Consider the following 24,219-nt stretch of genomic DNA (forward strand, 5'->3'; position numbering starts at 1 on the left):
TATATCTTCTTCGACGTGTTGGAACAAGAGTATTTTTTTTTGGGGGGGGGGGGGAGGTGGGGGTGGCATGTTAATTCTTACAGGGAAAGTCACTGCTAAAGGAATATTTTCCTCGAATTTCAAAAATACAGAAAAAAATAGAAGAACACTTCAGCGCAGTATGAGGAAATTTTAACAACTTATAAAAGGTTCAGAATTTTCTGAATTTTGGTTCAATCAATGTACCATCGTGAACAACAAATCGCTATGTGGAATACTAGCAAGGATATACGAGAAAAAAAATCACCACATTCTTAGTTTTTTATTAAAAGTATTTTTTTTTATCTCGAATTGTTTTTGACATAATGTTAAAGATGTTATTTACCATTGGGAGCAGTGATTAAAAAAGGTTCGAGTTATCACATTTTGATGAATATTGGTAGGTCAGTTGTACACAAAACATTATACCATATTCAAATTTTGCGGTGAAAACCTAAAATATAGGGAGATGTCACTTTTTTTCTCACTAAGTAATAACTGTAGACGGTTTAGTCCAAAAATCATTTCATTATAACTATTTTTCCAATACATATGTATATTGTATATTATAACAATATTTAACATTGATTATATTGAATAACTTTTTTACACTGGTTGTTTCTTTCCCTAACTCACATTTTAGAACTATTTTGAAGCACAAAAGCTGGGCTTTTGTTTCATCTGCAAATGGTAGATAACGCCTCTACGGGGAATGTCGTTCCTTCTGACAGAGGGAAATCAAATGCTCATGAGTATGATGAGGGTAGAACAATAGAACTTTTGCGGTATCAAGTGTATATTTTCTGTTTATAATCTTATTTCTCTGACATCTAAACGATTTATTTTCCCTCTCAATCCTCACTGATGCGTCCTATGAATACTTCTGAATCCATACTCAATTCATATTTGGGGTAAATTTCCAGCGTAACCTCTGACAGTGCCAGAGCAAAGCAAGTATCCATTATTAAACGTGGCAAGAAAGTCGTTCAGTGAACAGACATGGCAATTGGAGCACTGTTTAAAACACGGCGCATTTATGATTTCTCCAAAATCAGTTTGATTACAGCAACCATGTTGATCAATGGTATATTGTCATTCATCATGTCTGCGGACGTCTCAGTTCACCATTCTGGAGAGAGAAAAAAAACATGACAATAATGTAACACCAACGCTCTATAGGTGACGAAATGCGAATCTCTTGATGGATGCAATGATGCGTTTACACGAAGTGATAACAAACTTTGTCATTGACAATTATGGCGCCTCCGAGCGTTCCAAGCCAACTTCAAAGCAAGTACAACGAATTGGAGAATACTATCCACAAAAAATAGAACGTGCAAACCCCTCAATTTCTTACATGAAGTAGCTATTTTCAGGGAAGTATTACTTGATAGATTATATAGCGTAATGCATCAAAAACCCGAGAAATATTATGAAAATACATTGTACAGTGAAAACACAGAATTTTACGACTTTGAGAGCGCATCTGCACATTGTTCAAGCACACGGCTATCTTACAAAATCACAGCAAATGATCGAACCGACGTAGTAGATTATGCACAGCAAACAGTGTCTGGTTATTACAATAATTACAATCAACATAATCTCATACAATATAGATTCATGAAAAAAATGCATACTGATTTGGGGCATTGTAATCTCGCACATTATCAACAAATGTCTCAACTTTGTTTTGCTATGAAAAGCCGTAGATTCTATCGTGTTTACAAACTTGGGTGAGATGCGATGGGACCCTCTGTTATTGAGACCACGTTTGTAACAATTAATTTGTTTTAAGAGCAAAATACGTTTGATGAACGGTCGAGCATTGATATATGATTACAATGTATCTGCATTTTTGGATTTGTTCCGTTTTCGTGGTGGGGGTCTAACTGAGGAGGTCTCTGGTTGGCAAACAAAAAGACACCATGATATTATTTCGTTTTTGTGTGTAAAGCGCAGGGGGCATCTTTTCAAGTGTCCGTCACAAGTCACCTCGCTTGAGTACACCTGCATTGTAACGTTGTTTGCACGCTGTCATTAATTTATTGATGTCGAGAAAATTGGTTTTCCCGGCTGCACAAACGTCGGTGAAATTGTGAAGTTGCAACACCTAAGAGGTCCTGATCTTATTGAGGCCTATGAATCATTCAGAGCTTTTAAACACACCGATCTCTCATATTAGTAGAAACCCGGTGTGACGTACAACTGTACAGATTTCTTATTTGAAGCTTATAGACATGAATATCGTTATACACACGTAGGTATACAATGAACGTAATGTATATATATTTAATGTAGTGTGTATATATTTCGACAGTGGTTCGCTCGATGATAATAAACTTGTCATCCTTTCAAAATCTAAATACAATTATGGGGTTTACACTAATGGTCGAAACCGTCTTTAGCAACTGTCCACTGTCACTCTCTGTTTAAAGGTTATCACTCACTCAGTTGAAAATTACTTCATGCTTTACAATTATCCGCTGACATAACAACTGTCGCAACCTCAAAGTTCAACTTAAAATACAGTCTCGGCATATATTATGTTCGTGGTAATAGCATTTTAAAGTACTCCAGAGACATCTGCTACTACAACCACTCGCTTCCTCACATTCCATTCCAGTGCCCCCGTGTAACGTAAGTTTCTTAAACTTTACCTCCTTGAAAATGATGAGCTCGAAGTCACCACATCTATATCGAGGGTATAGACATTGCCAATAATCATACAATGATAATAACAATAATGAATTATACTGCGCCAGTTCCACTCTGTGGAGTGCTCAAGGCCCATGTATATTATTAATACCCGGTCACTGGATATAGGCCTCGACCTACATTATTTCCACGTATAGCACTGACAGTGCTCACTCTTCACTCCTTGGGGAGCATTCCAACCGGTCACCATCGTACAGTACAGTCGCCATCGCACATACATATTATGCTGATCAACATGCATGTCTATTTCTGTTGTGAACGGAAGTAAACACACATAAAACAAGAAAAGAATAGCAATAATCTTGTTGGAAATGCAGAGAGGAAATCATAAGCATAACGATGGTTGCGGTTAACGAAAGGTATACAGTAATGTTCTAAAGACGAATGTATTTATCGGTGTTCACGGCAAGAGAAATTCCTACTACCATTCATCTTTTTTTCCATGCACCATACACATTATGTAACAGATAATTATTGTGGAATATAAACAAGTTGATTATCCACAAAGAAAAACAATCTTCCTCTTTCTGATGAAAAGAACGTCCATAAACACAGTCTGTTGTTCCAACTACTGCGGTGACTCAATTGCCATCAAGTCGGGCAAGGGTACAGTTGTCAGTCTGTTATTTGTTTGTAGACACAAGAGGACATTATTCCCCGAGATTGTGACTCCCCTGGGATTGGAAAAGGAAGTGCAGCTTTGCGTTTTGGGGCCGAATTCCACGTTGATTTCGTCGTTCTTGACGTCGTTCAAGCGAAGATAATGATCAGTGTTGCTCCGCACAGCTACGACAAACTTGGTTTCATCAACCCAACATATGCCCTGAGGGATAATGTTATTTGGAAACTCCTTGCATCGCTTCCTCGTGATACCATCATGGTCAATGTAATAAACAGCACGAATCACAGGATCCGTAATAAGCAGGTCTCTTCTGGCGTTGACGTCGATGTACCGTGGTGTGATGAGTCCACTTTTGTCTCGTGGAAGATTGATCTCCCTTACGTAGTTCTTTTCGTCAATGTTGATTTTCCACACACATCCAGCCTGCCCGTCCACAACGTAGAGAAACCCATCTGCATTTGTAATACCATATGGGACCACATCACCCATCTCGAGGAAGATTTCGAAATTTTCCCCATCTTCGGGCACGTCGGGAACCCTCAATAGCCGGTTTCTAACTGAGTCGCTGACAATTATGTCATTGTTTGGCAAAACTGTAACATCCATAAATCCGCATGCTGTCGCTTCATCAGAAGGGCATAAAGGAAATTTCTTGATCAGTCTGTTTTTGGCTAACAATGACAACTCTCCCCCATTAACAACTACGAATGTACCATCCTCGCAAACATCAACCCCAACAGGACTTTCAATAGTAGCACTGGAACAATCATGACCAGGGGACATTTTGAGCCGCGGCGTGCATGAAAAGTGTCCTGCAGATTTGTCTTTGGTTTCTGTTGAACAGGTGGTTAGCTCTGGTAAACTGGCGTAGTTCGTTCCAAGTCTGTCGACTGATGCCGAGTATCTCCGACGTCTCACGTTCGGAGGGCGTGGTCGGCAGTCTAGAAGGGTGAAAGATACTCCGGTCAGAGAGGGAGGCGGTGGGCGTGGAGAAAGAGCTTCTGATTGTGAAGTCACACCTAGTCTTGGCAGGGTTGGCGAAACAGGCTCATTCACGAAAGGTTTGAGGGGCTGAACGTTCCGAGATGAAATCATGAATAACTTCCTAATATTCTCAGAGAGTTGAAACGCAGCAAGCTGCTTTATTTGTACCGTGACATCTTGGACACAAATTTCCGCATACTTTTTGGCGATCTGCACACTATTCCGTCTGTAAGTGTCAGTTTTGCGAAAAAGATGATCCAGCTGATTGTTGTCAAGTTTTCCTGCTAATTGGTTTTCTGTTTCCTTCACAAAGTTCTTCACACTATTCTGTTCCCTCGTTACCCCTGCTTTTATCGCCTGTATTTTCCTTTTCTCTTCTGCGCATGCTTTAGATACGCTGTTTCTATATTGCTGAAAAACACCTTTGATGATTTGATTGATATCATTCTCCTGTTTGTCAATTATTTGAAGTTGGTTTTCCAAATTGCGGTTTATTTCGTTCATCCTTGCGGCTACGGCCCTAAAAATAGGCTCGAACACCGTACCATCATTCTGTTTCAGAAGATTCAGTTCATCCTTGATCTTGAAAACATTCATGTACACGTCACGTGTGGCGAACGGCGAGCGTAATGCCAGAGCAACCATGATATTTTCGAAACTTATACCACCATTTCGTCTTTTATCATATTCAAGATCTACGCTAAGAACGAATAAAGGTCCGTTACCTTCAACAGATGTGTGTGATAAACCGAATTTCCAGTGATTGCACCAAATACCCAAGAAACGGTGACTTTTGTGAAGGCCAATCAGAGGGCGATCTAAGTTCATGAGTTTTGTATAGTCCAGCCTCTGAACTTTTTCTCCTGGCGGAAGAAGGGCTTCGGGTCGCTCGATCAGAGGATTTGCACCATCTCAGTCTGTCAGGAACGGAAATATGTACCGATAAAAAAGGTACGGCATCCACAGTTGTGACTTGTTGTTGTTGTTGTTGTTGTTCTTGTGTTAAAAAAGGGAAATTGAACCCTATCAAAATTAATTTGCCCCAAACAATACTGTCATCAAATCAGACCACAATATTTAATCATAAACAAATCGAACATTATTGTTTACATTGTTATGAAATATATTAATCTCCACGAGGGAGCGCATAATGATCGGGTGGTCTTGGGTTAATTCTTGCTTGGATTTGGTGGTCTTGTCTCTATCATTTCCATCTCACAAATGTCTCTCATCATTAAGATTACTGTTGCAAGGTTAGTCCTTTGAATATTTTCTTTCACTAAGAATAGCAACATTGTCGTATCAGTAAAGTTCTTCAGCAATATTAGACTTCTTTGAATCATCGGTTATTTTCTTCTGTTGAATGTTCTGATCTAAAAACCTACACATATGATAGGAAGTCGTCTATTTATAATTTCTCTCAAACTCTGACTTATCTATTTTTTTGAAGCCATATGACTCACTTCAACTTTAAAAACTTTTCAATACGTTATAATAACCTAAATATTACATTGTACTTTGGCAAAAACAGATGATGGTTGAGCAACGCAATATAGAAATGATAGGAAAGCCATGAGGAAATCACAATAATAGTTTATCGATTTAATCTCCAGTATTGGAAATGACGTCACATCTTCGTATACATGTACGTACAAACTTTTCTTTGTTTTCTTCAAAAGGAGTCTCTTTGAAACTTACACTAAAACACACGCTGGAAAGAGCTTGGCATATTTACACATGAATCTAATAATATATCACTAACTTGTTACCACCTGTTCAACCAATCAAACTGTGCAATTAAGTCGTACTTATATCAATCGCTGAATTTTCACTCCTTTAACAATGAGAGAAACCTAAGAATATTTCGGAATCGAGAAGAGAAACGACTAAAACTGAATCCTCAGCACATCACGTTTGGGCTCAGAACTTAAATTATTAATTATTTCGCGAACATTTTCTTAAACTCAGTCCAACAGATAAAATATTTAATGTCATTTAACATCCGGATTTCTTTATTTCGAAAAGTTTTCCTCTTTGACGCATTCTGACCTTTAAAAAGTCACCACCACACGTACCTTACTCTTTACACATTTCTGACATTTCTTTTTCTTTTTCTTTGCTTTTTCTTCTTCATCATAAACATCTCGATTCTAAAAATATGTAATATCTGTGTACAGAAGAAAAGAATAAACAAATAAAAAACCGTTTGAATCTTTGAATATTGAAACTGCCATTTTTCCTGCTTATTAGCCGCAGCTTGTATACAACGTTGGACACATTATCGAATAAACGACAGCACGGCTGATATTCTTACTTCTGAATATCCACAACGAATGCATATCGCTATCTTGTTAATGGGGTAATTTGATATTTTTTACCTTGTTCAGTTAAAATAAAAACCCTGTCACACTACAGGGAGCAAAACTAACGTGTGACCAACTCTGTTGAAATGTTTGGTGTGCGTTGGCGTAAGTTGTCATTCGTGACAAGTTTGACTTACGTTGTACATATGCTAGTATTGAGCCCCTCCCCCCCCCCAAAAAAAAAATGGCTTGCAAATCTAACCAATTTGCAGGTATTTTGTCTACATCAATTTTTTTTTTTTTTTTTGGGGGGGGGGGGGGAATACGACACTCTATAGCGTAAATTTGCTCTATAAACTGCAAAAAGAAGGCCGTTGGAGAATAGAACGATATCTTAAGAGTAAAACACACTATTATTCTATGGAACATGTCGAACCAATTCACCAGTTCACGCAAATTTACATTTTGTTCATAAATCACTCCGGCAATAACTGTTATGGTCAAAGCCAAGATATGAATATAAAGCGCATGAGGAAACTGCGTTTTTAAATGTTGAGCCTATAACATCACGTACACATGGTTGGTGACGTCCTCAATGGCTATCCAACACTGCTCGACATCAATATCGAAGCATACAACGATGGTACTTGGCGAATGCCATTGAATGAGCAGTCGACAAGTATGCCCCCCCCCCACAAAAAAAAAGTCTTCTTTGTCTTGTACAGAATCAATTTTACACCCAATCATAGCACGTGGGATCCGTATGGTAACAAGAAATATCAGGAATGTACGCACTGTCAAACAGACACAAATTATATGTAAGGATGAAATATCAATGACTTTTTAACAATGATTCGTGTTCCATGTTCGGATGCAATTATCAAAAATGTTTGATCTTCGGATCTTTCTAAGATTGTTTTTTTTTTCATCGGTACGGCGTATTTTATAATGTAAGCGGAGGAGACATTATCATGATGATGAAAATTTATATATCGCTGGCCTGGGAATAAATGCGGAAGAAAGAGTTTATTAACAATGCTGGGAAAGGTTCAGTCTTTATTTGTTTTGTGTTCTTGTTTTGGTTTCCTTGTGTCACCCCTCAGTAGTTAGATGCTGGGACTTCCTTGATGATGATCCTTGAGGCGCTGTTCCATCCCGTGTAGGCGTCGTAGTCCCCGTACCCGGAGCAGTCCCCGACCATGAACTTCACGTCCACGCTGCCTGCAGCCACGTTGTGACAGTAGCCTATCATTTGACATGGGTGAAAAAATATGCAAATAATGGTCTCCCGTAGTCCTATCGACTGATTTGAGCAAATTTGAAATATCAATAGTTTCATATTTTCTTTCAAAAGTAAATCTTTACAACATAAGTCTTTTTTATAAGATGATATCAAAAGTAATTCGCCTGTGTGGACGTAAAGACCTAGTTTTCTTGGACTGTCCAACGTCAAAGCCCACTGGCATACCAACACACGCGCGAGCTTTCAGTCCATTTCACGTCCGTTAGCTACGCTTTGTTCCTTTAAGCCAAGTACACTTTTCATTAAACGTTCGATCGATGTCTTCTTTACATGTTTTAAATGTTCATGCGTAATCGTGTTCATTGGTTTTGAATATTTTGTAAAGCATATCTTGGTTGTGATAACTGTTACTCTTCATGTCTTTTAATCTTTTCGTAGGGGACCCAATATGTGTTCAGTGTAATTGTTATTGTCTGTATGTTTGAAAAGTATCCTTTTAGGTTCTTACCTACTGTGAAGACAAAAATTTTCGCGAATTTCAAGAGAAGCCAAGATTCGCAAAAACTTGAAATGCATGCGAAATTTCTGGTCTACATTATGTATTGAATGCCAGTAGTAATTCGTAAAAACTTCATTCAGCGAAAGAGACCGTCCGCTTCAATCCGCAAAAATTTCATGCCAGAGATATTTCTGGGTTTGTAGTACGTAGTGAACTTTTTCTGTTGTGAATTTTACTGCTGGCACTGAGCTGCACAAGCTTGAACTGTTAAAACAGCTTTAAACCAACCCAAATCTACCTCCAAGTCGACACAAATAGGACATTAATAACTTACCTTGAATACTCCTGTGCCGGTGAAGATTCATGTAGTAAGTGTTTTCCTGGTAGACTACGCCGTCAATGGGAGTGGGAGAACATTCGTCGTCGTTGAAGGTAAAGTACCATCGCTTGCAGCAACCGGTACAGCCGTAGAGACGGATGTTTCCTCCGTAGTAGACCCATAAAGCCGAACTGCTTTCTTTCTTATTAAACGTACACGTCTGAAGAAAGAAAAAACAAAACAACCAACAAAACAAACAAGGAAATGCAGTTATTCTAGTAGAGCCATTGGTTAGGTTACCTGACCGGCAGAGCCTCTTTCTCACTGATGAGAGTGAAGAACAATTAAAAAAAAAACATCATGGAAGCAGACAAAATCGCATGAATAATCAAGTTCAAGTTCAAGTTCAAATTTATTTTCATTTCCATCAAATAAACAGAGAAAATTATATACAATGTATAAGCAGAACATATTTGTAATATTTGCAATAACGCGAATTAGCAAAATACATGTGATAATGAGTAACAAAATGAAGAAACATAATTGTTTTCAAATTACGGCGCAATATCTTTTTTGTTCTCAAAATGACGTTAGGTATCTTTAAAACCTTAAATAATTCTAATGTATGGATTGGACAACGATGAACATTAGTAACATTACTGGTGTACCAAGAAACTTACGTAGATTGTATCGTAGTCGTTCCCATTGGCAGAATACCAGGCACACTGTTTCCAGTTGTTGTACTCGAGGAGTTCCCCCGGGCCCGCATCTCCGGTAGCACCCTGTGGCCCTGGGGGTCCGGGAGGTCCCACCGGTCCTTGAGCGCAAGACTAAAACAAACAATTGCATTAACTATCTCTGGACCACCGAAATCTACGGGCCGTGTCACACCTTTCCGGGCAAGCCTTGCGTGCGCCTTGCGAAGAACAATTTTTACTACCCGGAGCCGGAGGTCCCCCAGATGACCCGCACATGACAGTACCTAGCACGTATCTCACCCTTGGTCGCCCGGAGGTGCGCACGTAAATCTTTTCACCCGCATCTATGTTTAGGCCCTGTCACACCTTTCCGGGCAAGTTACGAGGGCTTGTTGAGTGTAGGGATTTTCCAGCATACCGGAAATTCCTGAGGGCGGACAAGGATTTGAGCGAGTCAGTGCACGTGTCTTACAAGCTGGACGCTCTCTAATTAAGTTCTACTTGCGGTTATTCTGTGTGACCTGCGTGCCAGGCGCGTGGGGCTGATCACTCAGTGAAAGAATTCCTCTGAAGGAATGGCAGAAGTCCCACAGAATGTCATTATCTTGGCTGCATACGGGGACTGCGAAGAACTGTGTGGGAGTTGCCTTCGAGGTGCTGCCGCTAAGGGCCTCCTACTGGCGTTCTGCGTGGACCTCTGCGGGCAAAAGTTTTGGTCATGCTCAAAACTTGGCTGCGGGTAAATCGGACTTGCGTGCGCACCTCCTGGCAACTATGGCAAGATAGGTACTGCCAGGTGCGGACCAACTGCGGAGAGCTCCGGGTAGTAATTTTTTTTCCCCTTAAGTCAACCCACAAAACTCCCCCAGATACGGTATGAAAAGGCCTTGAGCATGCTCAAAACTTGTTCCGAATGAGTCGCGGGGGTTCGCCCGCAGAGATACACGCAGAACACTAGTAGGAGACCCTTACCGGCAGCACCTTGCGGGCAACTCCAACGCAGGTACTTCTCGGTACCCGTAAGTCGCTCGTAACAGAAAACGGATCGGTTTCAAAGCTCTCACGCAGGTCACACGGAATACACGCAAGTAGAAGGTGAGTAGCACGAGTCTAGCAGGTAAGACACAAGTGCAAAACTCGCAAACATTCTTGTCCGCCCGCAGAAAATTCTCCTGCGTGCTGGAAAATCCCTACTCGCAACAAGCCCGCGTAGCTTGCCCGGAAAGGTGTGACACGGCCTTAAGACTTAGCATCAAAATGTTAATGATAAGAATGAAATATTGATGAAAGCACTCAGTATTATGAATTTAATTTGAATGAAAGATGTATGATCAAGTGTAAGTGTAGCACACCATCGAAAAGAATTCTTAAGTAATCTACCTTCTAGAAAAACAGTCATCAATCTACAGTTTGTCAATATTCAAATGGTCAAACGAAAATGGTTTTTCTATATTGAAAGTACTTGTAACGTTAGATAGAGGAAAACCAATTTTGATGGCCCTATATACGCATGTTTAATTTTGTGATAAGTGTGTCTTTCGTCATAACTGCTTCGGAAATTTCGGAAAAATGTCTTCCAGAGGTTTTTAGGTAAATAATTCAAACGTGACCCGGCAATGTGTATCAAAGGAACTAAACTCCGCAGGGAAAGACTTTCGCCAAAATTTTGACATCTTCTGGTTTTCGATGTTTACCCTATCCTGATTATATGAGAGGCAGCACGGTTACCAAAAGGTATCACTCCTGATAATGACTTCACTTAAAAAAAAAAAGAAATCACTTTACACTGTTTTCGGATTACCAGACTGCATTTACCTATGTAGTAAGTTTCTCTGTTTACATGGCAGTACTTTGATGATTTTAATACTATATATAGCCAGGGATGTGTATGACACCTTAATGTGACATATCAGGAAGAGTTAAATTAGATCAAATTCATTTCAATTCAGTAATTCTTCATTTGCTCATTTATAAACATCTGTATAAAAAAACATATCACAGTTATGAAAATAAAAGGCCTTTTCTTTCTTTCGAAAAAATGGAAATGTAAAAAGTAACATGTTATATTGTCAACTGAGCAGTAACACATGTCAGAATGTCGAGAAGTGATTTTTTAAAGTGATGCTTAGCATCATCCAACAACACACGCGCGAGCACACACACACACACACACACACACAAATATGCATGTGATTATATATTAAAATACATATATGTGTGTATATATATATATATATATATGTATATATATATATCCCTGTCATCCCTGTCATCCCTGATGAAGAGGAAGGATCCTCGAAAATTCGGATTATTCATTGAAATCAAGATTGGCTTTTCATGCATTCCTCTGTTGTGACATTATTATTGCTATTTCTAGTACTGCCAATACGCGGAGCAACTACAATATATTTATGTATGTATATATATATATATATATATATATATATATATATATGTAAAGACCTGAAATATGACAGGCCTTCGTAACGCAGTAATTGTTACATTTCCTAAGTGCATGTGACAGAATTCTTAATGGCGATTGTAAGATCATTCTTCAATATTAAAATCGAGTCTTCAGAGCTAAACTCAGATAAAAGGAGATATCTGCTTCGTTAATATCACTAACGGAGTAAAATTCGTGATACCACATTAGCTATACCAAGAGTGAAATTGATAATATCAAGAACTTAATTTGTAGTGTGTAAAAGTGGTGTCCTCTTGGAATGCAAAGTCTTTTTCAATGTCAAAAATGGAATCTATGATATCACGAATCTATGTATTATCATTAACTGTATACTTGATACTTGATATGAAAGAATGAATAATAATAGGACTTATCATAAGCCCAAATAAGCATTTGTATATACAAAATGTCACCTTATTTTAATCTTGAAAAACAACTATGATGTAGAATCATACTGAAATGAATCGAAATTAATGTCAATTTCTATATATAAAACATTGCTGACAAATCTACCTCTCCATACAAGAATTTCGAATCCCCTTAGACTTAAAGAGCACTCAAAAGCATCATAAACAATGCACACACAGGAAAAAAAAATAAGCAAAACACATATAACAATAGCTTTCATTATTATTTTTTAAAACCAGGTTACATTGTGATAAGAAACTTTTATTTAAAAAAAAACTTACCGCTCCCCATGCATGAATACATGGAAGAGTGAAACCGAGTAAAATGATGAGGCTATACAGCATTTCTTCGATTCGAGCAGCTTGATTTATTCCCGAAATAATTCCATCAGTATACTTTAAAAGAAGATTAGCGGACGAAGCTGGATAGTTAGAATATCAAATCTCATCTACCTATCTCGTGCGAGACACTTCTCTTGCTAGAGGTGTTATGAAAGGAATCCCTCTTGTTCATTACTCAGAGAAAGTGCATTGTAAAGGCAATCAATACGAGCCATAAGTATGGCTGACTGTCACCGTGTGACACAGACTGACTATCATACAGTGTACTAGTATACAGTTTTTCAGGTCTGGGTTAATCAATATGCATAGGCACAAGTATTGCAGAGTGTTTCGATTATGACGCAACAATGGACCTGTTGCTATACGTATAACGCATATTGGCCTTGAGAGATGTAGTCACAAAGAAGAAAGGAAATTGGGAACAATATTGTCTAGAAGTGTGCCTGAAGTTTACTTCTGATTGACAACATCTTGTTTTTGCAAACTTATAGGCAATTTTTGACATACTGATATGTATAAATGTTTCGATGCCCCCACTTTTTTTAGCACGATTATGATTAGGGCAAAAATAGAAAACAAGTCAAGTCGTATCTACTTGTTTTTCTTGAAGGAAAGTAACAGCAATGGATGAAGATCTTCTTACCATCATGGTTAACATTCTTATACTTCATTGTACTTTCTGAGGCACAAGATAGAATATTTCCCCTACAACTAATTCAGACTTCAAACAAACAGCTTAGCTTAAGTGCCTCCAAATCAGGAATTTCAACAGTGAATTTCAGATGATGAAATACAATTTATAAATGTTTTTAATGAAGATTATGTCTTGTAATTAGCTGAATTCAAGTCAGTTTATTAGATAGATGGAAACGGAAAGATGTTGTAACTACAATAGACATTGATTATTAGACCATGTTTATTCGGAGGGAGCAGTAATTTTGTGCTAAGGGCTTACGCTGGCTTCGATGTCTTCCAAACAATCACAGACAAATTCTTTCTACAGATTCCGTAAAAAGTTATGTTTAGATTGATATTATTGGTGATCTTCTTCATTAAAACTGTATCATAGTTATGATGTACATAGTAGGTAAAAAAAATATATATATATTTTAAAGCACAATTTCTAGCGTTCAAATTATTGTATTGACATATACACTGCTCTCTTCAATACAATTAATATTGTACTTATTCATGGATGTCCTGATAGTGCAGAAAACAGTAGTCGAAAGCTCACACAAGGTAAATAGATTTTTGATTGTGAACTAGTGAAATTCGCTTTTATTAGTGACAGTATTAGTTTAACTTTTTTGTATGCCGGAGTGTGTGTATTTTTCTGTTATCACGCATTTGAACATCACACAATATTCAGTCAGCAAGGTTCCACAGTTTCTGAAATTGGATCACAACAATATTCAACATATCCATCAGATTACGAAGATTGTGGGGATTGATGATGAGGATCTTAATTATTGTGAAGGAAAAACACTTCATCAAACTGAAATGACTCAGTTGATTTGAGAAGATAGGGAAAAGATTGACAATCCCTTTAAGCCTTATCATTGGGTCCTACAAAAACAAATAAAAACACACCCAAGAAAAGAAAAAATATATATATAATGTCCAATCTTTTTTATTTTTTATCATTAATCAATGCTGCCACTTCTCCTAGTAGTTAGATGCTGGGACTTCCTTGATGATAATCCTTGAGGCGCTGTTCCAGCCCGTGTAGGCGTCGTAGTTCCCATACCCGGAGCAGTCCCCGACCATGAACTTCACGTCCACGCTGCCTGCAGCCACGTTGTGACAGTAGCCTGTAACATGTACATAGACAGACAAACATAGTAGAGGAAGCGATATTTCCTTTTGTTTCTATTGGTGATGTCAAGCCTGAGGAAGAAAAACGCATGAAATTAAAATTTACTTCAAATCACTGGAATTTGATTTTTGATTGTATCAATACTTCACCATTTAGACCTTGCTTTGATCTTATTTTCAGACCTTGCCCTCATTTTGCGTTTGGGTGATTATGTATTTCCAAAAAGTACTTGCAATTTGTATCAAGAATTCGATTTGTTAATGTATCGATATCTCATTATTCAAACCTTGCTTGGATCTTCAATATACCACACCCCATTTTGCATTTGGGTGATTTAAAAAAACTAGCATTTGGAAATGCATTTCCGAAACTAGTTGCAATTTGTGTAATGTAACTCACCCTGAATACTCCTGTGCCTATGTAGATTCATGTGGTAGGTATTTGTTTGGTATACGACGCCGTCAATGGGAGTGGGTGAGCATTCGTTGTCGTTGAAGGTGAAGTACCATCGCTTGCAGCATCCGTCACACCCATAGAGACGAAGATTTCCTCCGTAATACACCCACAGAGCCGAACTGCTGTCCCGTTTATTGAACGTGCAGGTCTGGAAAAGATGCATTGATTACAATGAAAATGCATTTCCACATCGGGCCTTGATTTAAGAAAAAACAAACAAACGTGATTTTTATATTTTAGCATGATTCCAGGAAACAGTGATGATTACAAAATTTATCAGGCAAATTACATGACGTTTTGCCGTCATGGCCTCAAAGTATCCAGCCCCCCGCAAATCTTCACTAAAACCCTTCTTTTTAACAGAAAATCACATGATCATTTAAGACCACATTTTTTGTGTGACATAAAGATATAAAGTAGACCTTATAGAGAAAAGGTTTAGTTGCTAAAGTGTGATTTTTATGACATTTTTTGATATCTTTATGATATCTTTGTGATATCTTTACATTTTTTTGATATATTTCATATTTTGTATGATATCTTTTTGCACACTTTCAGTTCTCTAAGATGACATCACCTGTCATTACTAAAGTTAATATGCACATTACGCTCGCGACCAATATACCGTATTATGTGAAAATATGTGAAACCGTATATTGTCATAACTTTCTCATTCTCATCATGGGCGTCACCAGGGGGGGTGCGTTGGGTGCGAACGCACCCCCCTTCAGACCCTTAAAAAAAAAAAAAAAAAAGTCAGTCTGCGAGCGACCTCAACGCCGGACCCTAAATAATTACTAGTATCATTTTTTATCTATTTTTTTTTGTTGTTGTTGTTGTTGAAATTTTGCATCGGGGAAAAAAAACACAAAATCGTGGGCAAAAACAATTCGCACCCCTGGTTCTGGCAGCACTGATTTTATACATTATACATATCTACTAGTACTAGTGTATTCTATACAGTGTTTACTATTTTGATAGATTTTGGACATCCTTCCCATGCTTGGTCACTTCGACGCCACCTCGCTGGTCATACCTCCCCCAGTCATGAACATAAACCGACACCCTTGACTACCAGTGGCGGATCCAGGGGGAGGGGCGCACCGGGCGTCCCCCGCCCCCTCGCTTTTCCAAAGCGAAAAAGTATAGCTACAAACGGCAGTTTTTGGACTGTAAAATGTCAAAATTTTCAAGTTCGCTCGCTCCGCTCGCTGGCATTTAGTCATAATGCCATTCTCCTGAAGTTGCTGCCAGTAATTGCCGGCAGCTCCACCCGGTGCGCCCCCCCCCCCCTTACTGCAACCAAAAAAAAAAAAATATATATATATATATATATATGTATAGCTACAAACAGCAGTTTGGGGACTGTAATGTCACGATTTTCAAGCTCGCTCGCTCCGCTCTCTCGCATTTAAATTCTCCTGATATTGCTGCCAGTGCCAGCAGTTGCGCCCGGTGCGCCCCCCTTAATTTCGAAAGCAAAAAAGATATAGCTTCAAACGGCAGTTTTTGGACTGTAAAATGTCAAAATTTTCAAGCTCGCTAGCATTTAATCTTTATGCAATTCCCCTGATGTTACTGCCAGTAATTGTCTGCCGTTGCACCCGGTGCGCCCCCCCCCCCTTAATTTCCAAAGCGAAAAAAAAAATACAGCTATGAAACGGCAGTTTTTCTACTGTAAAATGTCAAAATTTTCAAGCTCGCTCTCTTCGCTCGCTCGCATTGAATCGTTATGCAATTCACCTGATGTTGCTGCCAGTAATTGCCAGCAGTTGCGCCCGCTGGCATGCGCTCCACCCCCCCCTTTAATTTCTAAAGCGAAAAAATATGGCTAAGAACGGCAGTTTTTGGACTGTAAAATGTAAAATTTTCAAGCTCGCTCGAACTTAATCGTTATGCAATTCACCTGATGTTGCTGCCAATAATTGCAAGCAGTTCCTCTCGGTGGTGCGCCCCCCTCCCTAATTTCCAAAGCGAAAAAATATGGCTAAGAACGGCAGTTTTTGGACTGTAAAATGTAAATTTTCAAGCTCGCTCTCTTCGCTCGCTCGCATTTAATCGTTATGCAATTCACCTGATGTTGCTGCCAGTAATTGCCAGCAGTTCCGCCCGGTGCGCCCATTTCCAAAGCGAAAAAATACGGCTAGGAACGGCAGCTTTTGGACTGTAAAATGTAAAATTTTCAAGCTCGCTCGCTCCGCTCGCTCGCATGTAATCGTTACGCTCTCCTGATATTGCTGCCAGTAATTGCTAGGAGTTCCACCCGATGCGCCCCCCTTAAATTCCAAAGCGAAAAAAAATATAGCAACGAACGGCAGTTTTTTCTTTTACTGTAAAATGTCAAAATATTCAAGCTCGCTCGCATTTAATTGTTATGCCTTTCTCCTGATGTCGCTGCCAGTAATTGCTGGCAGTTGCGCCCGGTGCGCCCGGTTCACCCGGTGCGCCCTCCCCCTTTATTTCCAGAGCGAAAAAATATAGCTCCAAATGGTAGTTTTTTGACTGTAAAATGTCAAAATTTTCAAGCTCGCTCTCTTCGCTTACTCGCATTTAATCGTTATGCCATTCACCTGATGTTGCTGAAGCCTCCTCCCTTGCTCGTTCCGCTTGTTCGGGCTCGGTCGCGTTCATGACATCAGTGTAAGAATTGTTACTAGAAGTTTATTTGAATTATACCATTTATAGGCAAATTGTTCAATAACAATCTACTTCAAAATGTGCTGATACCTTAAACAAGTGGGACTGTTTCAAGTCGATAAAACACGCAAAATACCTGCATCAAATTGCACCATTTACAACATCAAAATGCAAAAAGTGCTCACCGTGGGAGGACACTCCCTCCCACATCCTCCCCCTCGCTCACTCCTCTCTCTCTTGCTTGGCCGCGTTCATGATATTCAGCGTAAATATTAAAACAGGAAGGTTATTTGGATGATACTATTTTATAGGCAAATTGTTCGATATTAATCTACATCAAAATATACTGCTTTACTTTAAACAAGTGGGACTGTTTCAAGTCGATAAGACAAGCAAAACATGCATCAAATCCCCCCTCGCTCTCTCCGCTTGCTCGGGCTCGGTCGCGTTCATGACATCAGTGTAAGAATCAACACAAGAAGTTTATTGAAATGATATAGTTTATAGGCACATTATTCAACAACAAATTCCATCAAAATGTACTGCTGCCTTAAACAAGTGGGACTGTTTCAAGTCGATAAAAACACGCAAAAAACCTGCATCAAATTGCACCATTTACAACATCAAAATGCAAAAAGTTCTCACCGTGGGAGGGGGGGTGGACAACAGGCACTTCCACACCCTCTCTCTCTCCCACCCCCCCCCCCCCCCGATGAAATCCTAGCTACGCCGGTGCCCTTTCCCCGCTTGGTTTCCCTCAAAAACAGTAAAAGTCTAGGGATTTAAGAGAGCTTCCTATATTCCAAAAAATGTCTGTCCAAAAAAAAATCTCGTTACATTAGGGTCAAAACGCACCCCCCTTGAAAAAAAGCTGGTGACGCCCCTGCTCATGTATACTCATACACACTTTGTATCCTTCCTCTGCATTAAGGTATGATTCGAAACTACATTGTATCAAACACTGACATTTCAATAGTCATTCTAAAGTGCTATCTTGAAGCAACGATTCCAAGCAGAATCGAACTGCATTCACTTGTTCCCTATACCCGCTGCCGATCTTTTGCGATTTCCTTCAAAAGCTAGGGATATCTCTTTGCAAAATACTTTTCAAAGCCAGACGGGCAATTAGAAGTATTCAAGCACAACCAAATCCTTATTTGTGGGGCAAAGACAAATTAGGCCATCACTCACTCCTTGAGAATTTTTTTGGAGAAATCAACATCTCAAGTTTGCGGATGAGAAGTTCGGTGCTCTTCTGGTAGCGGCGAATCTCACGAAGTGCGACTGTGCCGGGCCTATAGCGACCCATATCTTTATTATCTTCTATTTCTAAGATTCTTGAAAGAATAGTCTACACCAGGACAGTACGTTTTCTTAAAACCTGCGACATATTTTCAAACTTTCAATTTGGATTCAGGGAAAATCACAGCACAACACACGCACTACTTGCCCTCATCGACAAAGTCACACACGCACTCGACACACGTTCACACACAATAGGTATCTTCTTGGACTTCTCCAAGGCCTTTGAAACGATTAACCACGGAATACTTCTCGCCAAACTGTCTCATTATGGAATACGTGGAAAGGCCTTGGAGTGGTTCACGAGTTACCTATCAGAAAGATCCCAATTTGTACATGTCAACGGCTTTGACTCTCAAAGTAAAACAATTGCATGTGGTGTTCCACAAGGGAGTTTATTAGGCCCATTGTTATTCATTATTTATATTAATGATTTTCATAGATCCTCGGAGAAACTATCATTCATATTATTCGCGGATGACTCTAATCTTTTTTTTTCCCACCCTGACCCAAATATCTTAATAAGAACAGTCAATGAAGAATTGATAAAGGTCATACAATGGATATACGCAAACAAATTGTCATTAAATATTCAAAAAACAAAAGTTATGCTTTTTAGTAATTCTTTAGATAGCCTCCCAGGCAATATAACATTTGATACTACTCCCTTAGAAGAAGTTTCTTCTTTTAAATTTCTTGGTGTTTGCGTTGATAACAAGCTTTCATGGAGGAATCATATTGATAACATATGTAAAATTATTTCACGTAACATTGGCGTAATGAATAGATTAAAATATTATCTTCCTTCATCTGCATTATTAACTCTTTATTCTAGTTTGATACTCCCTTATTTAAACTACGGGATTCTTGCTTGGGGTAATACATATCAGATGTTACTTGATAAACTTCTTCTATTGCAAAAGAAAGCGCTTAGAATTGTTTTTAATTTACATACCCGAGAACATACAGATGCTTTGTTTTCTGACCATAAAATATTAAAAGTAAATGATTTGTATGTGTTTCAACTTGGTCAGTTTATGTTTAATTACAACAGTACCTTTTTACCTAAAATATTCCACGATTTATTTCATCGAAACAGTCATGTTCATAACTATCCCACGCGACGATCCGACGAATTCCATCTTCCGTTAATGAGAACCGCACATGCCCAAAATACATTTCTTTATACTGGACCCAGACTTTGGAATAATTTAGATAATAGTTTAAAAGATTCCCCCAAATTTGTCACATTTAAATATAAACTCAGAAAACATTTACTTTCTACTTATAATCTTAGATAATTTAAATTGCTATAATTTATGCTTGAGCTTTCACCTGTCCTGATGTCGCAGCACTTGGCGTGTTCTGTGTGCAGACCTCTCTTCTTTCTTCTCTCCTTTTCCTTTCCTGTCTATTGTTCTTCGTAGACTTGTATTGTTACCGTCTTCTCTCCTCTCGGTACTGTCTCGCGTCCAATAGTGTATATGCGTGTGGGTAATTGAATGTGTGTACGAATGTATTGTCCTTGTCTTATTTTCCCGGTACATGTGGTTCAATGAACAGTGTCCGGGCACTATAGCATTGGTATTCTATATTTTTTTTCCCGACCTGTGTATCTCAAAATAACTACATGTATATTGTTATAGAATAGTATATCATTCACTCATTATTTATCTAGCGATCCACGTCCGACAAGCTTTGCTTTTTAGTGGATCACTATTTTCCATGATCGAATTTACTTTCCGCTCGCCCACGTAGTATTTGTACAGTGTTCCTCTTTATTATTGTACATATATGTTGTTCTATAATTTGTCTCGTATATTACATGAATCTTTTGCAAGCGTTTGAACAATATCAGTTAATGACATGTATACATTGTACTATGTTTTTGATTTTCGTTGATTGGAAATAAACTATGATTGAATTGAATTGAATTGAATTGAACATGTTATCGTTAAATTGGCACCTCTTACTGTAACTTCACATCTTTTAGTGGAGAAAAGATTACATGTAAAATAGACTTACTCATTAGATACGCACAAGAGTCAGAAAGAAAAAGACAGACGTGTTCCAATTTGAGACGGAAAGTGGGAATTTATCTTTAAGTTTCTGAGAGTTTTATTTTCCATCATTTGCTCACTTACGTAGATTGTATCGTAGTCGTTCCCATTAGCAGAATACCAGGCACACTGCTTCCAGTTGTTGTACTCAAGAAGCTCCCCCGGACCAGATGTTCCAGACGAACCCTTCGGCCCCGGAGGTCCAGGAGGGCCCACCGGACCTTGGGCACATGACTACCAAAGACAAAAGGAAAAAAACACAAAAAAGAAGCAAGAACAAATACAAAAACAACAAAACAAAACAAAACCCCCTTCTTCCTCACTTACATCTCCAAGCAAACTTCCGAACGACAGAAAACAAAACAAAACAGCCACCAGCATCACTTGGACAACCGAGGAAAGTACTGACGTTACTGTGAATGTCATCATGTTTAAATTTATCAGGTGTTCGAGTTCAGATGTAAACATATTTCTCTTAATTTGGCGGATAAAGAACAATATTCATATTTACTCATACCAAGCAAAAGTGAAGAACAAATGAGTGCTGAATTTACTGCAAAATGCCAATATTCCAATCGTGCAGAGCATACAGCTACAAGGAATCATATACATTCAACTTCTGGTAAGTCGGTACCTCATGGAAGTTTGGAATTGTTGACCATTTAAAAAAACACACACACACACACAAAATCAAAACTTAAAAACGAGAACAAAATATCATTTGTACTCTTAGTATTAGTTATTGTTCGTTTGCTTTTTGTTTTTGGCAAGAAGCAAAATCTGAGATGCAACAACGCCTTCTTATAATATAGCATGTGTTAATTGGCAATGGTCAAGACGGACGATAATTATGTCATGGTGTCTATGTCACGATTGAAATCCTATATCAGTCCATTCTTTTTTTCCTATCCACCATGGGCATTCACTCAAATATCAAAAGATCAATCTGCATATAAATTGAAAAACTAGAACACTTAACTGATAATGAAGGGGACTTGTCTGGAAGGTTACACATCGATGAAAAAAAAAATCTACATTAGGCAATGGCTCTTCCATGCGACTTGATTTTCACACCATCTCCATCAGTGCCTTTTCTCATAAGATAGAAGAGAAGATGCCAATGCTAAATGGGCAATTTGACTAATGTTGATTGTAACGGGCCGACTGGCATGTTTGTCTCATTCGTTACGCAGTAAAATCACCCATAAAATTAGTGGAATACAAGATCCACCACCAAATGGGGAAAACTCACACATCTTTCCCTCCCTGCAAACACGCAAAGCACACAATGTTTTGAACTTTTTTGACCGCACTTAAAATAATTCTGAATGATTCCTTGTCCCCATAAGGATCTAAGTAAAGATTGGAACACACATGTCACCAATTTCACTTTTCAAACACCATCACTGCAACGCTGAATCGACGACATACGAAGCGTACACTCACTGTACGAGTTTAAGACACCAGTAGTTATACGTCACTACTATGACTAACAGAACTTACCGATCCCCAAGCAAGCACACATGAAACTGGGAAGAAGATCAGAAAAATGAGGCAATACAGCATATTCTTCACTTCCCAAGTGACTTTAATCCAAGAATAATTCCTTTTACAGAAGTTCTATATATACAGGATGGATGCTAGCACGACGGAAATCCGTATATTCTTGTCGAAATCTTGCTTACAAATTCATTCTTAAAGTTCGCTCCTTTTCTAGGCAGTCGAAAAAGTTCCACTAAAAGCAGTCCGATAAGTTGACTCTTTGCTAACAGATCAATTGGGAGACCAAGAGATATGCTTGATTTCATTACAACCATGCAGTTGTCGGTCTGTCGTCACTGACCGAATCAATATGTAGGTGTTTCGATTTTTTTTTGCACGATGTTACTGGTTACCTGTTCGGTTCTAACATTATTGTTCGTACACCTCACACTTAATTGGGTGTAGCCTCTGGTTTGCTACTCCATGTAGTTTTCTCAGTTTAGTAATGTATGGTTAGATCTCTGGGGTGTCATCGAGGTCACTGCAGAATGCAGACGTTTGAATGATAGTACATATTGCATTCCTATATTCGGCTTAACTTCCATATTTTTTAACCTCGCAGTTTAAGAATACGTGTGCAAGAGTCTGGTATATTCGTGCAGTCACAATAATACAGTACCGTAGTTTCTTACAATTTTTCGTTCGATCGACATTTCCGAATAATCAGTTTCTTAAACGTAACTTCACACCAGTTGAATAAGCTGATAGTCTGCGTTATCATTGTCTTAATACACACTCATTCATTTGAACAATTTATGCCACTACGACAAGAATGACGACGCAACTAAACAACGCACGTAGTTTGTGCAAGCCCAGCTACAAAACACAACAGCTATGACCACAACACCGACACGATCTGAAGATCGATACATTCTTCTCAACGTTGTTTCGTGGCGCTCTTCTACGTAACTCCTTTGTTGGGCTTGAATAGTATACTGACGAATGGCTCTAGAGCTCACGTCTGCAAGACAAAGCCCACGGTCTTTGAAATAAGATCGCATCATTTGTATGCTTATAACGCAACATTACTTTAACGTCTGATAACAGGAAGGAAACGATGTTGGTTTTTTCCAAGTTTTATACCAATACGTATTATAACTGTTTCTTTTCCTGATGTTTAACAGGTGTTGAACTCGACTCATTTTATGCTTATTTGCACTCGAGGTGTATGCCGAGACAGTTATCTTCAATATAATAATGCCATGTACTCATTTAACCCAGCGTCTAGGAACTTCGGACATCTATACTGATTAAACAAAGAGGCTAATATACTGTATATACATCCGCAGCGGAAAACGGGTCATCACGAGTTTTATCACCGAAGGAAATAGGCTGTGGCTTCAATTATGGGCTTTCGTCCCACTCTCTTCATAGACGTACTTGTCCAACTATAAACTGAGAAAAGATGTACTCATATACTCATAAGGTTCCATTTTGAGAGAAAAATGAACAACTATGGACGGTCTTCTTTTTCACTCCTTCGTGAGTATTTCGTTTCCAAGTTGTAACACCTTTGACACATCGTCAAAATCTCATGTTGGGTAACAACGTTGGGTATGCATGCTCTACTAAAAGGCGTGTAGCTACGTGATGAAAGTTAGAAACTCTCACGTAACTAGGGTCCCTATACCAGGGTCTGTTAGCAGCATGAGGCTGTTGCGACTGATGGTGATTTCTTTCAGCGGGACCATTAAACAACAGCGAAATTATTTTACTGGAGATGATTCCGAGAACCTCTTTTTGTTCAATCCCTCATTAAAGTCAGTAGCTGTAATAAGCAAGTCACTTT

General features: G+C 38.7%; 2 protein-coding genes across 2 annotated transcripts; both read right to left on the reverse strand.

The window, feature by feature from the left end:
- Positions 1 to 7,744: 7,744 nt before the first annotated feature.
- On the reverse strand, positions 7,745 to 13,266 carry LOC139740336 (collagen triple helix repeat-containing protein 1-like). Its single transcript, XM_071650930.1, has 4 exons — positions 13,261 to 13,266; positions 9,387 to 9,536; positions 8,722 to 8,926; positions 7,745 to 7,890 (listed from the first exon to the last, which is right to left on the reverse strand). Exons 1-4 carry the CDS (start codon positions 13,264 to 13,266, stop codon positions 7,745 to 7,747), a joined length of 507 nt encoding a protein of 168 aa, XP_071507031.1.
- Positions 13,267 to 14,282: 1,016 nt separating this feature from the next.
- On the reverse strand, positions 14,283 to 24,121 carry LOC139740337 (collagen triple helix repeat-containing protein 1-like). Its single transcript, XM_071650931.1, has 5 exons — positions 24,061 to 24,121; positions 22,392 to 22,417; positions 20,973 to 21,122; positions 14,833 to 15,037; positions 14,283 to 14,428 (listed from the first exon to the last, which is right to left on the reverse strand). Exons 1-5 carry the CDS (start codon positions 24,119 to 24,121, stop codon positions 14,283 to 14,285), a joined length of 588 nt encoding a protein of 195 aa, XP_071507032.1.
- Between the last annotated feature and the right edge of the window lie 98 nt (positions 24,122 to 24,219).

Source organism: Diadema antillarum, unplaced genomic scaffold, assembly GCF_040938485.1.
Source record: "Diadema antillarum isolate AM-2024a unplaced genomic scaffold, OU_Dant_1.0 seq00000847_RagTag, whole genome shotgun sequence".
In the NCBI taxonomy this organism is placed as follows: Eukaryota; Metazoa; Echinodermata; class Echinoidea; order Diadematoida; family Diadematidae; genus Diadema; species Diadema antillarum.

What these genes read in the sequence shown, in the direction of transcription:
- LOC139740336 (XM_071650930.1), bottom strand. An exon ending in ACGACTACGATACAATCTAC is followed by an intron (nt 8,927 to 9,386) that starts GTAAGTTTCTTG and finishes TTCTTTCTTCAG; the next exon opens with ACGTGTACGTTTAATAAGAA. An exon ending in CCGGCACAGGAGTATTCAAG is followed by an intron (nt 7,891 to 8,721) that starts GTAAGTTATTAA and finishes GTCAAATGATAG; the next exon opens with GCTACTGTCACAACGTGGCT.
- LOC139740337 (XM_071650931.1), bottom strand. Translation starts at nt 24,121, where the DNA reads ATGGTCCCGCTGAAAGAAATCACCATCAGTCGCAACAGCCTCATGCTG. An exon ending in GTGTGCTTGCTTGGGGATCG is followed by an intron (nt 21,123 to 22,391) that starts GTAAGTTCTGTT and finishes TGTCTTTGGTAG; the next exon opens with TCATGTGCCCAAGGTCCGGT. An exon ending in TAGGCACAGGAGTATTCAGG is followed by an intron (nt 14,429 to 14,832) that starts GTGAGTTACATT and finishes TACATGTTACAG; the next exon opens with GCTACTGTCACAACGTGGCT.